The sequence below is a fragment of the Euprymna scolopes genome, chromosome 15 (genome assembly GCF_053919585.1).
Source record: "Euprymna scolopes isolate OS-2025 chromosome 15, ASM5391958v1, whole genome shotgun sequence".
Classification (NCBI taxonomy): domain Eukaryota; kingdom Metazoa; phylum Mollusca; class Cephalopoda; order Sepiida; family Sepiolidae; genus Euprymna; species Euprymna scolopes.
This window is the reverse complement of record NC_136496.1, coordinates 124,140,462-124,160,746: the sequence shown is the minus strand read 5'-3', so window position 1 is coordinate 124,160,746 and position 20,285 is coordinate 124,140,462. Positions and strand designations below refer to the sequence as shown.

The 20,285-nt window shown below is 33.4% G+C and overlaps 1 protein-coding gene across 11 annotated transcripts in view; it reads left to right on the top strand.

The window, feature by feature from the left end:
* LOC145294110 (membrane-associated guanylate kinase, WW and PDZ domain-containing protein 1-like) overlaps positions 1–20,285 on the top strand; it is a 664,188-nt gene that overhangs the window by 588,697 nt on the left and 55,206 nt on the right. For 7 of the 11 annotated variants that reach the window (XM_080141199.1, XM_080141204.1, XM_080141200.1 and 4 more), the window contains one exon: positions 12,573–12,795. In XM_080141199.1, coding sequence (XP_079997325.1) covers positions 12,573–12,795 — 223 coding nt within the window. The remainder of the gene's footprint in view (positions 1–12,572; positions 12,796–20,285) is intronic. The other 4 variants (XM_080141205.1, XM_080141202.1, XM_080141198.1 and 1 more) reach the window with 1 other exon arrangement.

Sequence of the window (20,285 nt, the reverse complement as noted above, 5' to 3'; positions counted from 1 at the left end):
AATTCATAACAATGACTCAAAAAATGTTACTTGATGTCCTCTTGCTAAACACTCAACATTATAAAAGGAGAATAAAGAATGTGAAGTAATCTTGGGAATAGTGTCGCTCTCCCTTACACCTCAGTGTAGCAACTAATGAAAAAGGAGCCTTTGGGTCACCCTCGACTATGGTTGAACACTTAGCTTCTATTTTTTTTTTTTTTTTAACTTTAATACAAAATTATGAAATAGCATCAGAAAAAAAAAACAATATCAGTAAATTGAACTGGCAAAACACTTTAACATATTAGCAACCATGTTTTTTTTTCTTTTTTTAAGAACCAGATTCATATTTCAGCAAGATCTATATTTTTTAGAGATATCTATAGTTAATCATAAAGATTGGAGGATCTTTAAAATATTACACCTACTGCCTCAGTTTTCAGTTTTCTATGAAAAATATACACATGCTTAACTTTGTATATGGAGAGATTAAATAATAAAGTAGTTTCATGTTTTGTTAATTTATTTATTGAGAAAATAAAATAAATGAAAAAAAATCCTCTAGAATATTCTGGTGATTTTATGCTTTAATTTAATGCAAAATGAAATATTTTACTTATATCAATAAATAAAATTGAAATATTTGACTTATATCAATAAATAAAAATGAAATATTTGACTTATATCAATAAATAAAAATGATACACTGCTAAGACAATTTCATGCTCGGACCTTTCGTCTCTTTTTAAAAGATGAGATTGCCTTATCGCTGAAAGATACATAATGCAAATAATTTTTTTTTTTTACAAGAAAGTCACTACTTATCACGGCTTGAAGACCACTCGAGGATAAAGGTTAATGAGTGTCCAGTGGTCATCAGGATAACAGTAGAGTAATCATTAGTGATGGAAATTTGAGTAAAATTTGATTATTTAAGGGAATGGTTCAACAAGAACTTGTTTACATTAGACTTGAAGACTACCATATTATAGTCAGCTGGAAAGCAGGCCAGTGGAACAGTTTCACAGGTGGGCAGTTCTAGGAGAGAAGCTTTGTTCATCGAATCCACATTTAAATTTAGGCAGTGTGGGAAATTGTTGATGGCGGTTTTAACTAGACAAGTGTTTTTTTGTGAAAGTTTAGCAAGGGGAGATTATATTGAAAAAAAAAAATATATATTTAAGACTACATAGACTTGTGACACGATGTCACAAGGAAGGAAAAAGAATCAGAAAAAAACAAACTTTTTCTATGACTGACGAAGGTGTATATTATCTAAACTAATTTGATTAAAAATTTTTAAATGTTTGTTTAAAATTTTTTTTTAAATCAGTGTTTAGTTAAATTCACCTTCCACATCCCTGTGTTTACAAAGCAATTTGGCGGAAGTGACGTCAGACAAATTTTTAGCTATGGATGACCAAAAGTGTATAGAATTAAATAGAAGGTTCTGTCTGGAATTTCATGTAGATTTCCAAGTTGGACAAAAACATTTCTAAGTTTGACAAGATACACTTGAAGATCAGAGGCTACATTGACCAAAACGCTTTGATGAGAACAGTAGCCTGAATAATTGAAATAATACAAATTAGAAAAATATGTTATAAACGTTCATGTATTTTAAGTTTTTTTTTTTTTTTTTTTTAGCAAATATAAAAATAGAAGTTTTATTCAAACAGTCGTTATTTGAACTTATATAACAACTTTTATAACCTTTCTAATAAAAATATGGTTATGAACTGTTTTTTTTTTTATATTTGCTAAAAAAACAGGTACATTCTATAAAGATTTGATCATCCATAGCTAAAAATTTGTCTGACATCACTTCTGCCAAATGGCTTTGTAAACACAGGAATGCGGAAGGTGAATTTGACGCATTGTTTTATTGGTTTCTTAACTTAGGAATTCTAATGGAAATTTTTTTTTTTTTTACTCACATTCACCCCTAATAAGGGCTACTTTTTGGGACCATGCCTGGAAAATATTAACAAGATGTTGGTTTACATTTAAACTTCTGCATATCAGTGAAGCAGGTAGCAGGAATGGAATTCCAAAGTCTAGCTGTTCGAGAGAAGAAAGTATTAGAGTAGAAAGCTTCAGTGAAATGAAGAAATAATGTTGATAAAGTTAAGAAAACAAAACAAGTCTGAGAGCTAAAAATAAAGAAAATTCCATGATATCGAATGAATGAAAGGTTTGAGAATTGCAGGAATCTTACCGACTACAATAAAAGAAAGTTCAAATGTTATGAATATAAAAAGCAAGACGACAATAACAGTTTGAGACTTTTAGACAAGTTTTATTCTTGTAGTTTTATGTTCGTCAGCAAATTAGTTTACTTATGCTTGTTTGTTTTCAAACAAAAATTTGTGCTGCACTTTCAAAATAGTTTGCATCTTTAACAACGCGTTTGCATTTTTCATAAAAGAATGAGAAATCTTTACATAAGTAACAGATTTTTACCGAAAATCGATTCCAGCATCTACTCTTTGGAATTTTTGAGATGAGGATTACATGGTACCTTAAACACTAAAGCATCATCGTGGGACTAAGAATTACTTCAGTCTTCTCTTATGTAACATCCCAAGTATATCTTGAATAAGTTTTTTATGAATCATACAACTCCTAACAATTTCCATTCGATTCCATTGGCTTTCATCCTGTTTATTCAAAAAAAAAAAAAAAAGACGACGACTTTGAAACTGTTTGTTTTTTCTGAGGAAAATATTAACTGTTTCTGATGAGTTATTTGGTGTCTGTACGCCATTCAACAAAACGCGTGTAAGACAAAATAAAATATTATGAAAAAAAATATAAATATATATTGAGGGAGAGGTCTTTGGAATGTAAACTATTGATATACATATATATATGTACTGTGTGATGTTTGTGGGACTAATCGCATTGACAATATACGGCATAATTACACTGCTTCACATCAGATCATCAAAGTTAAGCAACGTTGACCCTGGTCAATACTAAAATGGATGACCATTTGGGAATTTAGGTGTTGTATGTGCTCTCCGTTTATCTTGACATTGTTTCCAGTTGTCCTAGACTTCTACTTGCCACTGGACCCAAGCAGTATCAATTCAAGAGAGGTGTGGTTGTGGATTGCACAACCCTTGCCTCACAATTTCATGCGTAGCTGCCCTTACAGGGGGGGGGGTATCCATTGACTTTTGAGACTGAATGGAGGCTTCCACTACCAAGAAAGAACCCCAGCAATGTGCTGAATTATAAAGAAAAATTCAATATAAATATAAATGTTGAAGAACAGATATAAACCGAGGTTGAAAAGAATCCAATATTTTTGCAAATATAAACTGGTGCCCTTATATTGGATTTGAAACTGATGGTATCAATGTTTATCTGACCTTCTTAAAATTTTTAAAGTAATACTATTACAAAGTGATGTCGTTTTTGGAGTTTGTCTATTTGTATACAAAATATATTAGTTGACAAAAAAGGAATAGGCAGAGTACACCTTACTAAGGTAGTAGTTTTTACAATGTTAAAATCCAAGTTTGAGTTTGTGTCGGTCAAAAATATAAAGATGATTAAAAATCTAATTCTATTGACAAATATTATTGGAATTTGATCTTGTTATAGTTTGGATGCCGACAATGTGTTAAACATACTTCCCCTATGAGGGGAAGTCAAATGTCTTACAGGGCACAAAAACTTAAAATACATGAACGTTTATAACATATTTTTCTAATTTGTATTATTTCAATTATTCAGGCTACTGTTCTCATCAAAGCGTTTTGGTCAATGTAGCCTCTGATCTTCAAGTGTATCTTGTCAAACTTAGAAATGTTTTTTGTCCAACTCGGAAATTTACATGGAATTCCAAACAGAACCTTCTATTTAATCCATAGGATTAGCATGCTCTCATTCCGTCAGCCATGACAGAGTAGAAATCTTACGTAATTCAGAATTGTATTCTGAGTATCCCCTGCACTGAGGATTGAACCTTCAACCTCCACCAGAGTGTCACTTGATTTTATCTAGTACTTTATCTCTTACGGCACAGATCAATGCAGATGTTGTCACAAATAACACTCAAGATGAGAATAATAATCTGAAGAATCCTTATTTCAAAGATTCAGAAACCTGAATATTTTGCTGTCCATTTGTTCCATCACGTGTCTCTTACGATTCTGCCTAAGTGAGAAAACATTGCCTGCAAACAAGTTTGTTCATACTCCAAAAATAAGTTTGTTCATACTCCAAAAATAAGGTCCCAGAAGAGATAATGGCTGAAGACAAGAAAGGGTTATATATCTGGGATCGTCAGTTTTGAATCCCTTACCAATGGGGAGGGGAGTAAATAGAAAGTTCAATAATCACTGGCTAATCATATCTTAGCAGGACATTTCAAAAAGCACATTCGCACCTTAAGGCTCCAATCGAACTGATGACATCTCTCCCTCACTCTCTCTTTGAGTCATATGATATCATATGCGTTTCTAGCATTCAGAAGATAGAGCTAACATCTGAGTACATTTAGCTGATTAATCCATTGTCTTTGGCAACCATCTTAACTTTAAAAGTATATTAGCAAAATGCATGTGCCGGAGTTGTCTGGAAAATTGTGAATTCCTAGAAGCACACTCCTTAGAAGTAAATTGATGGAAAGAAGTTGTTTATAAAACAACCAAAATATATTATAGTTGAATTTAATTTTGTAATGAAATTAATATTGAGTGGAGGGGTATCATTGACTTATTTTCTTTGTTTGGCAAAGGTGTGCATGTGTGTGTTGGGAGGGTGGTGCTTCATATTTAATCCATATATATATATATATATATATATATATATATAAATATAGTCATCCACATACAGTACTGTTTTGTTGTTTTACAGCTCATCAGTGCGCCTTGACAAGCAAGCAACTATCTCAAGCCAAGATCGAAACCCGACCACCCAAATGACGGTTGGAGCTTATATATATATATATATATATATATATATATATATATATATATATATATACACTCTATAAATCCGTTTTTCTTTTGTGTGTATCGATATTCATATTAAAAACCCTCTTTTCTATTTATATAAAAAGAAAATGCAATTTTTTTATATATGGGTTGTGGAATTGCATTCATTAGCAAAAGATCTAGCTAATTTGCATATTCTTTTAAACATTCATTTTAATTAATTACCTATTAGTTGCTTCGGTTTTCTGATGGGATAATCATTTTTAGTTCACTATTACCTGTAATTATATTCATGCAGATATTCTATATGATTTATACTTGCATAATATTTGCGTAAAAAGTTTATAATAAACACAAAATTGTTTCCATATATATTTATGTATACGTATATATTTTTGTTTAACAAATTTTGCCTACCAAACTCCTCTTAAGTTTTTGGTCTACATATATGAAACTTCATATATAAGTTATTTGAATCCATGCAAAACTTTATATATGGGTTTTAGCCCGGAAAAATCGGCGTGAAAATTAAAAAGAAATTTGCCAGGTTAAGTTCGAACGCCGACATTCCAAATGTGTAATGTAGTAGCTACATGTTTTAATTTTTAGCCTGACAGTAAACATGTTTTCATAGCCCAGTCATTGATGGCAGAGGCAAAATAAATTGTGAGCTGAACATTTTAGTTTCGATCCTCGGTGGTAGAGCATGAGTCTTTTTTTTTTTATATACTTTTAAATCATTACTCTATATTGCATACAATCTATCTATTTATCTATCTATATATCTATAAAAGTGAAAATGTCTGTCTGTCTTTTCTCTATGGTAGTTAAGGAAGACTATTATACAGAAAGGCATTACTTTACATATTCACACTTTTTAATATATACATATACACATAACCTTATGAACAGTACATAGGGCCTGAGCAAAGCCGGGCGGAACTGCTAGTATATATATATATATATATATATATATATATATATATATATAGCATAAACAAACTAGAAATTCCAATCATGCAAACCACATCACAAACTATAAAACAAACATTAAAAACAGGAAAACATCTCTAAACAAACCAGTTTCCAATGCAAGTATATACACTGTTCCTTGCCAAAATTGCCATCATATATATGTTGGTGAAACTCAACATAGATTAGAGAAAAAGCTCAATGAACATAAAAGAGATATAAGAAATAGCAATTCTCTAAATGCATTATTCTCTCATTCATTGCAGCATAATCATACTTTTGACTTCAAACAACAAAAACAATTAAATTTATTTCAAATAAATCACAACGAAGACTTCTTATAGCAAATTAAAGCACAATTAAACAACGTGGAAGTTTCTATAATGTATCACTATTAATAAGTAAACTTCTATTAAAATTTTAAACACAGGTTAACTCTCTCACACCATAGAAAACACCACTTCTAATAATTAATACATATAATCAGTCAATAAATTACATAACAAAAATACACTTATTTCATTTCAATTACACATCCATATTTGAATTATAACGGACATATTTGCTCCAAAAAGAATATGAATTGCATCATATCTTTTTAAATATATGCAATTATAAAACTCAAATGACCTTGTAATGGGTGTTGTAACCCAACATCCGGTTTACAACTTCCGGTTGTGCATGTGCATAAACAAATAATCAATGTGACAATAAAATGTACTGTTTTACTGTGTACGTTTTCAGCATCCCAGTTGTTTTTTTGTTGTTTTTTTTACGTTTAAATTATCCAAATAAATAATTGTTAATACTTTCTGCATTTTTCTTTTTACATCGTTTATTTGCATATTACGTTTAAGTTATTTTAACCCAATTTTCTTACAAATAAATCTACTTTAATCCATTGACAAACATAATAGCATTTTACAACGGCGATTTACCCACCACCTTTATTTTTTTTAATTTATTCTCCATTTTAATACACCTTTCTTAAAAACCTCATACATTATTTTTCTACAACCCCGAAAATGTTTTTTTTAATTTGGGTTACAAATAAATAATCAACGCGACAAGAAAACATATTGTTTTACTGTGTATGTTTTCAGCATCCCAGTTGTTTTTTGGGGGGTTTTTTTCGCGTTTAAATTAAGATATATCAAAATTTGAATTTAACTTTAAGTATTATGGTATCTGTTCGGTGCATATTTACCTATAAGTATAGCAAACCACTTATAACTCAATGGCTGTAAATTCTTTTTTTTTTTTTTTTTTTCAAAAATAAACAATTATAAACAGAACGACTATATTCTCTTCATTTTCATATACTTTCATAGAACTGTTTCTGTTATATCACAAAAAATAGTTTCTTTACGTCACGAGTGTCACACTCATACATTAATTCCATAGCTAATATAACATACTGACCCAACGGGTCATGGATAGTCTAGTATATTAATAGATATATGACATTATATTAAAAAAAATTATTTTCTTTCACAACACTTTGCCCCCCCTCCTTTTTGAATTTCTTATGACTTTTTCGTTTGTAAAATGGAACAAGGTCATACATTTCATTACATCAAAAATGTATTTTCAAATATTTGTGCTGGTGTTTTCATTCAGAGGAAGTTTCTCAAAGATGAAACGTTGATGAACACATAACTTGGTTTGTTCCTTTTTTTTTTTATCTCACTCTCAACGTAATTTGTAAAGTTTTTATTTACACTACTCAAAACAACGAGGTATTACAAAAAGGCTGATTGGGAAGCCATCAGGGAGCTCATCAGAGATGCCCCATGGCAAAATATCTTTACTCTTCCAGCGGAACAGTGTGCAAATGAGACAACTGAATGGTTCAAAACTGCTATTGAAGCACATGTTCCCGCACGGAAATACTATAGCAAGCCCCACTCCCCCCAATGGTTTACTTCTGCTTGTGCAGCTGCCATTTGTCAAAGGCAGCATGCGTTCCGCAGATTCAACCGACATAAGTCCAGCTCAAATAAACAGAAGTTTATAGAAGCTAGAAATAATTGTAAGAGAGTGATAGACACAGCTAAGTCAGATTACTCTGAAACCACCAGAAAGCGCATCGAAGCACAGAAATTAGGAACCCGGGATTTTTGGAAAATCTACAACAGCGTAGTTAATAATGGACAGTCAATTATTCCCCCACTAACAAACAATCATGAGGTTGCTTGCACGGCAACTGACAAGGCTAATCGGCTTGCCAGTCGGTTTGCCTCAAACTCCACACTGAACTCGGTACACCACTCACTCCCTGATTTTCCTCTGCGAACAGACGCCACACTTGACGACTTGAAAATCACCCCTTCTCAGGTACATGCTATTATAAAAAACCTAGACACCTCTAAAGCATGTGGACCAGATCTCATCCCGGCTGTGCTATTAAAAAAATGCTCTGCCGAGGTTGCTCCAGTTCTGTCCAAACTTTACAATAAATGCCTTAACGAATCTTGTTTTCCCGACTGCTGGAAAACCGCCTCTGTGGTACCAGTCTTCAAGAATTCTGGTGAAAGAACTGACCCACTAAATTATCGCCCCATTAGCCTCCTCCCGCTTTTCGCCAAAATATTTGAGTCCTTAGTTAATAAAGCCCTAGTCCAGCACCTAACAGCTGCTAAACTCCTGACTGACAAACAATATGGATTCAGGCAAGCCCGTTCAACAGCAGATATCTTAACTGTAATTTCTGAACGTATATACCGTTCATTGGATAAAACAGGGGAGGGTAGAGCGGTGGTCCTTGATATATCTAAGGCTTTTGACAGGGTATGGCACGATGGTCTTCTAAGGAAAATTAGATCATATGGAATCACTGGAAGAATTCATAACGTAATTAAATCCTTCTTAAGTAATAGAAAAATCAAAGTTGTCCTCGACGGACGTACATCCAAACAATATGACATAAATGCGGGAGTGCCTCAGGGGTCTATCCTTGGACCTCTATTGTTCCTGATATTCATAAACGACCTCCCTGATAATATTCTTTCGGAGATGGGTATATTTGCCGATGACACCACTCTCTATAACAGATATGAGGGGAAAACAAATGAACACATATCCAAGAAAATGGCAGAAACACTAGAGGATGACCTCCAATCCGTAGTGGAATGGGGACAAAAATGGTTGGTCTCATTCAATGCTGCTAAGACTAAGCTTGTTTCCTTCAATAACTACAAGAAACCTTCTCTACCACCAATAGCAATGGCCAAGAACACATTGCCTGAAAGTACTTCTTTTAAACTCCTTGGCCTAACGTTTACAGGGAATATGAACTGGAATAGATACATTGAGAGCATTGCCAAGGCTGCTGCAAGGAAGGTTGGCTCCCTCTACCATGCTAGAAAACTACTTACGCCTGCCAGTATCCTATACCTCTATAAGGCAACCATTCGCCCATGTATGGAGTACTGTTGTCACATCTGGGCTGGTGCATCTGCTGCTTGTCTCTCGCTCCTGGACAGGGTTCAAAAAAGAGTCGCAAACCTGATAGGTCCTGAACTGTCATCTGGGCTTCAACCTCTGTCCCATCGACGAGATGTTGCATCCCTCTGCCTGTTCTACAAATACTTTAATGGTGAATGCTCTGACGAACTGCAAACACTTGTACCTCCCCGACGTAACTACCCCCGACAAACCCGACAAGCTACTAAGTCTTATCCCTTTACAGTGGAGATCCCTAGGTGCAAGAAAGCCTTTTACTCCAATAGTTTCTTCCCCAGAACTGCGGGTCTTTGGAACTCCCTTCCGGGATTCTGCTTTCCCAACTGCAATGATATGCAGAAGTTCAAGTGTAATGTTAACAAACATCTTTCTACTCGTCTCCCTTCATAATGACCCCGCTAATTAATTCCCTAATAGTAGCCCCCTGCTTCAAAGTGGCACTGTGCCTTGTTTGGGGTGAAAATTGAATACAAAAAAAAAAAAAAAAAAATGCATATGGACTGAGCTCAGATGGTAATAAATAATGCTAGAGAGCTATATGTTTTGCCTTCAGTTCTAGCTAATGTCACCCAAGTCATATTTTTTTGGACTTTTTAAATCATTACTATCTATCGGGTACAATATCCATAGAGAATTGGCTCTATAATAATAAATATGAAATCTGCAAGAGTTAAAATATTATATTTATGCATATTTTACGATGGGCCAACATGAGTTCGAACAGATATATCAAGAGCATTGCTAAGACTGCTGCGAAGGAGGTGGGCTCCCTCTATCGTGCTAGAAAGTTATTTACGCCCGAAAGTATCCTGTACCTCTACAAGGCCACCGTTCGCCCATGTATGGAGTACTGCTGTCACATTTGGGCTGGTGCATCTTCTACTAGTCTCTCACTCCTGGACAGGGTTCAAAAGAGAGTTGCCAACCTGATAGGTCCTGAACATCAACCTCTGTCCTTGTTCTACAAGTATTTTAATGGTGGATGCTCCGACAAACTACAAACCCTTGTGCCCTCGATGTAAATACCCCCAACAAACTTTACAAGCATCAAATTCCTACTCCTACACAGTAGAGATCCCTAGATGTAAGGAAACCTTCTACTCCAATAGTTTCTTCCCCAGAACTGCTAGACTTTGGAACTCGCTTCCGGTTTCCTGCTTTCCCAACTATACTTACATGCAGAAGTTCAATGTAATGTGAACAGACATCTTGCTGCTCAACTACCTGCATAGTATCCCTGCAACTCATGGCCCTGATAGTAGCTTTTTACATTAAAGTGGCACTGTGACTTGTTTGGCATAAAAATGTAATAATAAAAAAAATGCCAGGCAGCCTGCTAGTTTCAAATATTGGACCAAATTGCAACTCCTCCCTCCTACTGAGAATTAAATTGACTGGAAAGACTAAAGACTTTCATCCAAAATGCTAAGCCTTTATGTATAAATGATAAAAAGTCTATATTCCAAATTTCAAGATGTTGTCCATCTTACCATTTATTTCTTTAAACATGTGAAAATACTCAAGTTTTGACAGCACCCGTTTCATAGTGCAGAATCATCAATTTTTTTAATTTGTTCCACCCTTAACTCATCAGAAGAAAAGGAACTCATCAACTTTAACCGAAAAAAATTGACATAAAAATTACATGAATGATTCTGCGTTATGAAACAGGTGCTGCCAAGACTTGAACATCTTAACATACTTCAAGAAATAAACAGTAAGATGGTCAACATCTTGAAATTTCGAAAATAGATTTTCTATCATTTATTTGTTACATGCTCTGTAGTTACATCGAGCTTCATAAATTTAAGGGTTGGTATAAATAAAAGGTGAAATATTGAAGAAGCATAATTTTTCACAAGCATATAAAGATATTTTTCAATAGATGGGTGCTTTTACAGTATGGGTCACAGGTGAAAATCACATTCTAAATAAAAACTTTCATATATTTACATATTACATAAAAATAAGTATCCGTAACAAAAATTATCAAATAGGATTTTAATTTTAAAAAATCAGTTTTATTGTATTTTGTTGATCCGCCATTCATTGGTTTAGTTTAGGCCTCTTGATTCCTTGGGGAATATAGGGCCACAACGACACTCCTTCAATGGACCCGGTTCTGGCTGGTCATCTTCAGTTCAACCCTTGTCATTCCAGCAGGCCTGGTCTCAGCCTCAATGCTTCTTTTTCATGTCTGCCTTGGGCGACCAATTTTACGCTTGCCTTGCAGGTTCCATTCAAGGGTCTGACTGGTGATGTTGGATGCAAGCTTCCATAAGGTGTGGCCAATCCAGTTCGATTTTTATTTTTTGATCTTTATCTTCATTGGGGTTTGGTTGGTTTTGTGCCACAGTCGTTCATTGGAGATGGAGTCTCTGCCCATTTGATGTTTAGGATGTTTCTGAGACATCTGTTGGTGAATGTCTGGAGTTTGTGGGTGTTGGTCTTGGTCACTCTCCACATTTCTGAGCCATAGAGTAGAACCAACTTCACGCCATTCATTATTACTTGGTTAAATGACAGACTAACTTATCTCCCCTGAATTACAGGATTTAAACTCTTATTAATGGCAGATTGGTAAAATACAATAAAACTGATTTTTATTTTTAATCAAAATTACACTCAATATTTTTTTCCTAATTTTTAATGTAGATAACTACTTTTGTAAAGTATCTCCCGCTTGTGGAGGGATTCTGAAGCAGGGCTGCCAAATAATATTTCCTCTGGCATTCTTCAATGTATGCAGATTCAGCAGTCATTGTACCTTTATGGTTTGCAGCATGCCAGGAACTTTTTCGACTAGAGTTTCCCATTAGAATATAAACTGAACTGTTTGAAGGACATCTTTAAGCTGTCTTTGAACCATTTCTACTACCTGGTATATTATTATTATTATTATTATCATTATTATTATTATTATTAGGACTAGGACAACAGCAATGTTCTTTTCATTGTTTTGACTCTCGAGTATGTATCCGTTAATATCTTATATGCTTTTATATATAGTGATGTGGTTCTCGGCTGATTAACTGTGTCGGATATATACTCGAGAGTCAAAACAATGAAAAGAATATGCTGTTGTCATAGCCCTAATTATTATATAAACTAAAATCAATTAACCAAATAGAAACTCATTTTAAAATCTCTTCCTCGATTTTACCAATACTGTGACAGTTGGTCATTATTTGTTTTTCCTTGTAGGTGTCGGTTGGTCATATCGTACCTGGTGGATCTGCCGATATCGATGGTCGTTTGCGCACTGGTGATGAGATTATGTATGTGGATACTCATTGCGTGTTGAATGCTTCTCACCATAAAGTCGTGCAGTTGATGGGAAATGCAGCCATCAATGGACGCGTCTCGTTACGCATCCGTCGAAGGCTACTTACCACATCCGCATCTGTTACAGGTCAGTCAATACCAGGTAATTTCTACATCCTTTTCTTCTGATTGACTCTTTTTTTGATTTTTTTAAAATCTTCATCTTTTTTTTCTTAATCTTTTCTTATTGTTTTATCTTTTTATGTTATTTTTAGATATTTTTATTTATTTTTAAAAATGTTTTTTAATCTATTTTTACTCTTTTAATTTATTAATTTTAATTTATTTTTTATTTAGTTTATAAAATTTATTTTTAGTTTTAGTTCTTTAATTCATTTTTAGTTTTTAATTTATTTTTTAATTTTTATAATTTTGTTATAAACAAAATTATAAAAATTAAATAAATTAAAAACTACTTAAAAACTTTTAATTTATTTTTTTAAATATATTTTTTTACAAGTATGTAAGCTTTTATAGATATTCAAATTCTTCATATTAAAAATAAAGGTTCAGTCTTCAGAATCCAGTGAGAGTTGAAGACATATGTTGCATGGTAAGGAATATGAGAATTATACGACTAGTGTGTAACCAGAGTCTTAAAAACAGGTTTAGATCTGATGACCTCAAAGAAAGATTAGACCTAGACAGCATAGGGAGGTGTTCAGAAGAGTATATTCTGATGGTATGGTCACATTTCAAAAATGGATGAGATTTCCTGTGTTGGTAAATGCAGAACAGTTAAAGTAATAGATTCAATTTGCAAGCAAAGATCAATGAAAGACGTGATAAAAATGGACTTGAGAGAAAGGGGAATAATTAAAGACCTGGTCTGATATTGGTTAATTTTTAAGTCAATTTCTTAAACCATATACATGCCAAAATATAAAAAAGACGATGATAATTACAATATCAAACATTAACTTTGTGTCGTATGCTAAGGAAATACTTTTCTGTATTATTTAAAATTTTCCAACTATTTTTCTGATCTTGGATTTTATTCTCAAAACATTTTGGCTGATATAACGTTCAACTTTCATCATGTACGTCTTGCCAATTATATTTTCAATAATATCCAAAAAGAAATGGTATCCAAGGACAACATAGAAAGTCCTCATATGATAGCAGATTCTCAATATAGTAAATAGAACATTAATAAAGTTGGGGAATATATAAGAAACAAACATTGAAATTATTAAAAAATCAACTAATTTGTTTTTGCATATTCAATTAAGTTGTATTAATCTCTTGAATCCAGACATTTTGAAAATAAGTGTTCTTGTAAGTGCTCCTTCAGAAAAGCTATGTAAGCATTTGAGGTCATTTTTATGCCTTCTGGGACTCTCCGTGGGCCGACTAAAGTACCTACTATAATCCCTGCCCAAATCATTATCCTACCACCACCTTGTTGGCGCCTTAAACGCTGATGATGATGTCGTCCATCTAGGATCCATCCCTTGCTCCAGCCATCTGGGCCATCAAGAGTGACACTCACTTTATCCGGAAATCTTTTGAAAAAATCCGTTTTCATGTTGTCCTCTGTCCATTTCAATCGGTTTTGTATGTGATGTTGCTTTAATGGAGGCTTTGTTACAGACTTAACAGACTTTGCCACTTCTTTCAGAAGGCAACTTCGAGTACTTTTTGAGACATTCTTCAATCCGGCTTTGTCAAAGACTTCTCAACTTGTCTGCCCAGGGTTCTTAACAACTTCACATTTAATTTAGAGTAGAGAACGGCATGAAACAACTCTAGATTTACCTTTATCAGCTATCTTACGTACCTTTGTAGGGGCCTTTACAAAGTTCTTCACAGTTTGATGGTACCTTGCTATCATTTTCGATATTGTGAGGGTAGTTTTGCCTTTTGCTAGTTGTTCTGTAATAATACTCTTTTCAGAACTACTCAAACCACCTTTACTACTCATTTTATTGACAAAACAAACTGCCTTGTTAATAATTTGACACGCCTCAAATACCATGGATTCAGCAATTACGATGGCAAGATGTTTACATTGTGCAAAACAGTACGAAAATTTCACAGTATGCGCAGCTCAGCATTGCCAATGTTTCCAAAGCTTTTGATACAAAACTACCCTTATGTTTCTGAAACTGGTAAAAAAATGTTATCTCGTTAATAATTTGACACGCAGTGTATATATATATATATATATATATATATATATATATATATATATAATCTTGTGAATTTTTATTTTATCCACTTACATGTGTATGTCTATAATATTTATCTGTTTCTGGTGATTTGTGTGATGGCAGCATCATGCACAATGAAACAAGTGTAAGACTCTTATGGAAAAAGTAAATGTAAAAATTCGCTTATATATTTAAAATAGAAATATAGAAATGCTTGTGAATTGATTTTTTTGTGGTAACTGTAAAATTTACAGTATATATATAATTATATAATTAGGCCCCGTTTCTTAGTATTTTGTCTGAATGAAATCAAACTTTGGTCATAACTAGTTTATTATATTCAAAACATCACATCAAAACACTAGGGTCTTTGGCCTTTTTTTCGCCGTTCTACAGCATATGTTCTAGATGGCCTCCATTTAGCTTTTATTTTTTTGGGGTCACCCTGTATGTGTGTGTATATATATGTGTCAGGTCATGTCATGTGCTACTGGTACCATGTAACCCAGTGCCTCATGGTCGGGTCACCGGCGACTAAACTGGTTCCCCCACCAGACTTGTTTGGTGAGGAGGGCGGCTAGTCTCCCTGAAGGATTAAAAACAAGACCTTTCAAAGGGCGAATGAACTCTTTTTCTGGGTCAACGGCCAACTAGCACCGTGTATATTTGTGTGTGTGTATATGTGTATTAGGGTGGAAAGGGCTCCCGTAAGCCGTGGTGAAGGCAACCTTTCTAGGAGAAGCAAATCTCTGATTTAAAAAACCATAAAGCGGAAGACCATTACCCGCATTAAGCTGGTCTGCAGTTTAATTTGTTGCTGGCTATCTTGCTCTTGCTTGTTGCTGGATCTCTACATTTTGAACCGAGAGAGAGACTTAGCTGTCGTATAAAGCTAAGACTGTAACATCATATTTGTATAGATACTCCCTCAGGCATTTGGGCTCATAGATTTTAAATGTCTGAGGGAGTGGCACTCGTCTGACAAGACGTTGCAATCATCATCATATATATATATATATATATACACACATGCACACACACACACACACACCAGGTTAAAAGTATTCAAGAGTGATAACTAATGAATTTAACAAAGTTATTGAGAGTGCTCAATAAAAGAGCAAGTTATGTAATGTAAACAAATTTACATGGGTGCGACACTAGGCATGCTAATGATTCAGACAAATGGTTGGTTAAAACCAGAAATCCTCATCAGGCGATTTAATAAATGGTTGCTTTCCACAGAAGAAACCAATCCTCAAATCCTTGGCTTTAACTGACCATTTGTCCAAAATTTCCAGTATCGCGATTATATAAATTTGTTTATATTAATAACATATATCTATGAAAGTGTCTGTCTGTGTGTGCGTCTGTCTGTCTGTGTACATTTCCCGACACAATAACTCTGACAATTTTCAGTCTACAGATTCGAAATTTGATATACAGGGTACTGAGATTTGGCAAAATCTTTGTAATCCGTTTTTGGCCAGAAATTTGTCTATTCAGGGGTCAAAGTTCAACGATTTGACCTTTGAGAACTCTACCAAACTCCTCCGCCAACTAGAGCAGGTAATCAATCGTTTTTATTAGAAAATAAGATTTCACTGATTTCGATGACAATAAAAGTATGGGAGAGTGGAGCGTTTGTTGATCCTTATGTAATCCCAGACAACATTGTGTCTCTCTGCTATTATATATATATATATATATATATATATATATATATATAGTGTAGTATAATAATTCTCCAAGTTTCAAATATCAAGTTTTCTCAGTTGGTCATTTATTACTTTTCAAAAGGTATCCATTAAAATATTGTTTCGTATTGCTATTAACAAGTCTGCAAAATTATGTTATTGCTGCATATTTAGTCATATACTCTTCATATGTTTACCTTAAAAAACTTATAAAAACACCATTTTGGACAATTTACATGGTTCATGTAACTGACACCTTCTGCCGTTCCTTCTCAGTTACGAAGGCATTCATTGAGCTCGGACTTTTTTCCAAATTTACATAAAGATTTTTTATAAAAAACTTTATTTATGAGAAATATTTTTTAACCTATTACGATTAGCATATACAAACTGAGTACATTCCAAATAAATGATTAACATGCACACACACACACACATATATATATATATATATATGTGTGTGCATATATATATATATATATATATATATATATATATATACATGTGTGTGTGTGTGTGTGCATGTTAACACACACACACATATATGTGTGTGTGCTTCAAAATTCTATCTAGAATGGAATGTGTCGGGACGTAATCTTTCATTTTGTCTCTAATCATTTTAAGGTGTTTATTCTTGTTTCATCGATGACTGGATTTAAGATATTTTTCTAATGTGATTAATAATGCAATAATTATCTCCCTTTATTATGTCTACAAAACTTGATAAGAGTCGCGCTAGGATAGTAAATGAATTCCGAGGTAGTTTTATCCTGAAATGCTCAACTACTCATGTTATCATCGTAGAGAATTCTCTTTATATTTAATGAAGAAGATCAGTTTTTGGCAACTTTCCAATTGGCCCATCTTCATCTTTAATTGCTTTTCCTTTTTTTCATTTCGTCTTTTCCGTCCATTTACCTAAAACATGTTTCACTGTTTTCTTTTTTCTGCCAACTTGTAATAAAAAAAAAAAAGACAAAAACAATTTTTCTTCTCAAACTGGTTTTTATTGTTCCTTCAATGAAGTAGCCCACAACTGTTTAACATTTCTAGAGAGCTTCAATCTGTTATTTCAAGAGAATTACTTGCTGCTGAAAAAAAAAAAGAAAAAAAAAGAAGCAATCACTAATCAAGACTTGTCCTTTCCTTCTGTCTTTCTACTCTGTTCCTTGATTTGTTTTTTCTTTTTTATTGTTGTTTGGTTCTATTCCTATCTCTATAGACAACAGGAAGTTGCTGTTATTCTATGCGCTTAAAGAACTCCTTTCAATCTATTTAATAGCAAAAAGAAAACTATATTATTTTACTGCATGTCTGAAGTGGTTGAACATGTAGTATGTTGGTTCCTGTGTCTTAATCTGCTCTTTTACCAAAAATAATTCTTTGATTCCATGCTTAAAATTGAAGAAAAAAAAATCGGCTGTAAGGCATTGTAATATATGACAGGATTCACACAAGCTTGAAAAAAATCTTTCAATTTTGACTTTTGCCTTGAAAAAGGCATTATTTCTCTTATTACCTTGAAAAATTCTTGAAAATATGGAAAATATCTTGAAAATTGTATTCTTTATACCCAGTAAAAATTTATGATGCAATATTTAAAATAAAATCGAAATAAATACTATTAAATTATTTTTTAAGTATTAATAAAAATACCACTAAACTATTTTTAAATTTTGAAAAAAAAAAAAAAAAAAATCGAAATACATTGTATCTGATGTTTTCCATATAATAACATTGGGTAGTTTTGTGATAAAGGGACATGACTCATTCACAATACTGGAAATTCAAAATTTGAAAGGAAAATGAACACAACATATACCAATGTACAATGGGAAAACAACATGTAATCGTGCTTGGTTGGGAAAATATAAAAATGTCTCAAGGAATGTAAATATGATTATCGACAGGTATATTGTTTCCTATGTAAATGAAAGTGACTTTGTTGTCAATTAACTTTTTTGGTTTATTATATTAATGTTTATATATCAAATTTTGTTTTGAAAACTTAAATTTTCTCTAGAGAAGGCCTTAAAAATGAACATTGAAAATTTTTATGGACCCTTTAGGACAAACAAGAACAATAAGACAGTCTTCGCACAACTTTTTTTTTTATATAGCAATTGCTCCAGACATGGCATGAAGCCACTTGATATAAGGAGCTAAAAAAACATACTTCAAAATCAAAAGAAACATCTAACGATAAGTGTTAGATATAAAGATTCTGACCTAGAAGGCAGCAATTCTTCTCCCTTTATCAGAAACAACGCTCATGGAATGTGAGAACTAAAGAACAAAATAAAGAAATCCGAGGCTGATGAAAGTAAACCCAAGTTCCACTTTCTACTCTCTATGCAAATGGAGATAGAATAAAAATTTTAAATGCAATAGTGATGATTGAAAATTTAAAAAAAAAAAAAAAAAGTGCATTTGAAAATATTTTGAGAGATAATTTTAGAATTAAGAATTGACTAAAAATAGAAATTGAATATTTAAAATGGAATTTTATAAACAGGGAAAACTTAGGGTAGAAAGAAATGGAAAACGACATTACAAGTTCATCATTCGTCTAGGAAATGTAGTCTGTGTTGGAATTTTACTTTGACTGAATTTGCAAAAATGATTTGCTAAAAAAAACAAAAATGGCGGCGAACTGGTTAAAAGGGGACAAAATAGACACAGATGATTTTAGTTTGTTGCAGTCTAGACAAACGCACAACTCTCTATCCCCTCCCCCACACACATACACATACTTTTGAGCAACATATGACAACCACAGCTACACACACACACACACACACACATTAATGGGACAGTAAAGAGCAGACAAGGTAGTGCTGCATTATAACGCCCCATTCTCTTTTTTGCATCCGCAGATGGTTAAATCAGTTTTGTATTCATCTGGTCACAGTAACTTTTGATTGCCCCATTCTCATTCTGTTGAGTGTCTTCCATTGGACTCACGGTGATGAAGAGCCAGGAAAAAAGGGTGTAAGCCCAAAGAGAGAAACCCACAATTGGAGTCTGGTCTCTTCCTGAGATGTTGTTAGCAGCTGGGTATGGCTGAGGAAGCTTCTTCTTAACTTCAGTCTTTGCGCTTTTGTTTCATGTCTATGAAACGGGTACGTTTATCACTAGTAGCCTTTGTGGTACCTTTTTCGCTGGCAACTTTCCATTATATTTACAAATGAATAATTGTATTCGCTAGGTCATTCATCATCTTCAATTAATTTACATGTTGGCATGTGTTGGACGACTTTTAGAAATTGTTTTCCAAGGTAACTTATCTCTGGCTGGGACTTTATTGACCCCTTTTTTTCTAAAGTCTACGTATATCACTTCCTCTCATATTTTCCTTAGTCTTCTGCAAACTGAACCTATTACCTCAACTGGTCTACATCTACTAGTACAAGAAGTCCTATCCATTCTTTCTACACAGATCTCCCTATATTGTGCAGATTTAGTTTTCCTCTGGGGTCATCAGATCTTTAAGGCTCACATTACCTATCAATTATATCATATCATTTATATCCATGCAACACCTGTCCTCAACCATCACCAGCAATGTTTCAATTGTATACATCACCACACTGCCTGGACATGCCTGATAAATTTTCTTTTGTTAACTGTGGAAATGCTCTGCTAGTTAGTAATGACGCAAATTTGTCAAATAAAATGTTTGCGATAAAATAATATGCTTAATTCTATGAAGTGTCATATTGGTAATGCCAAATGATTATCAT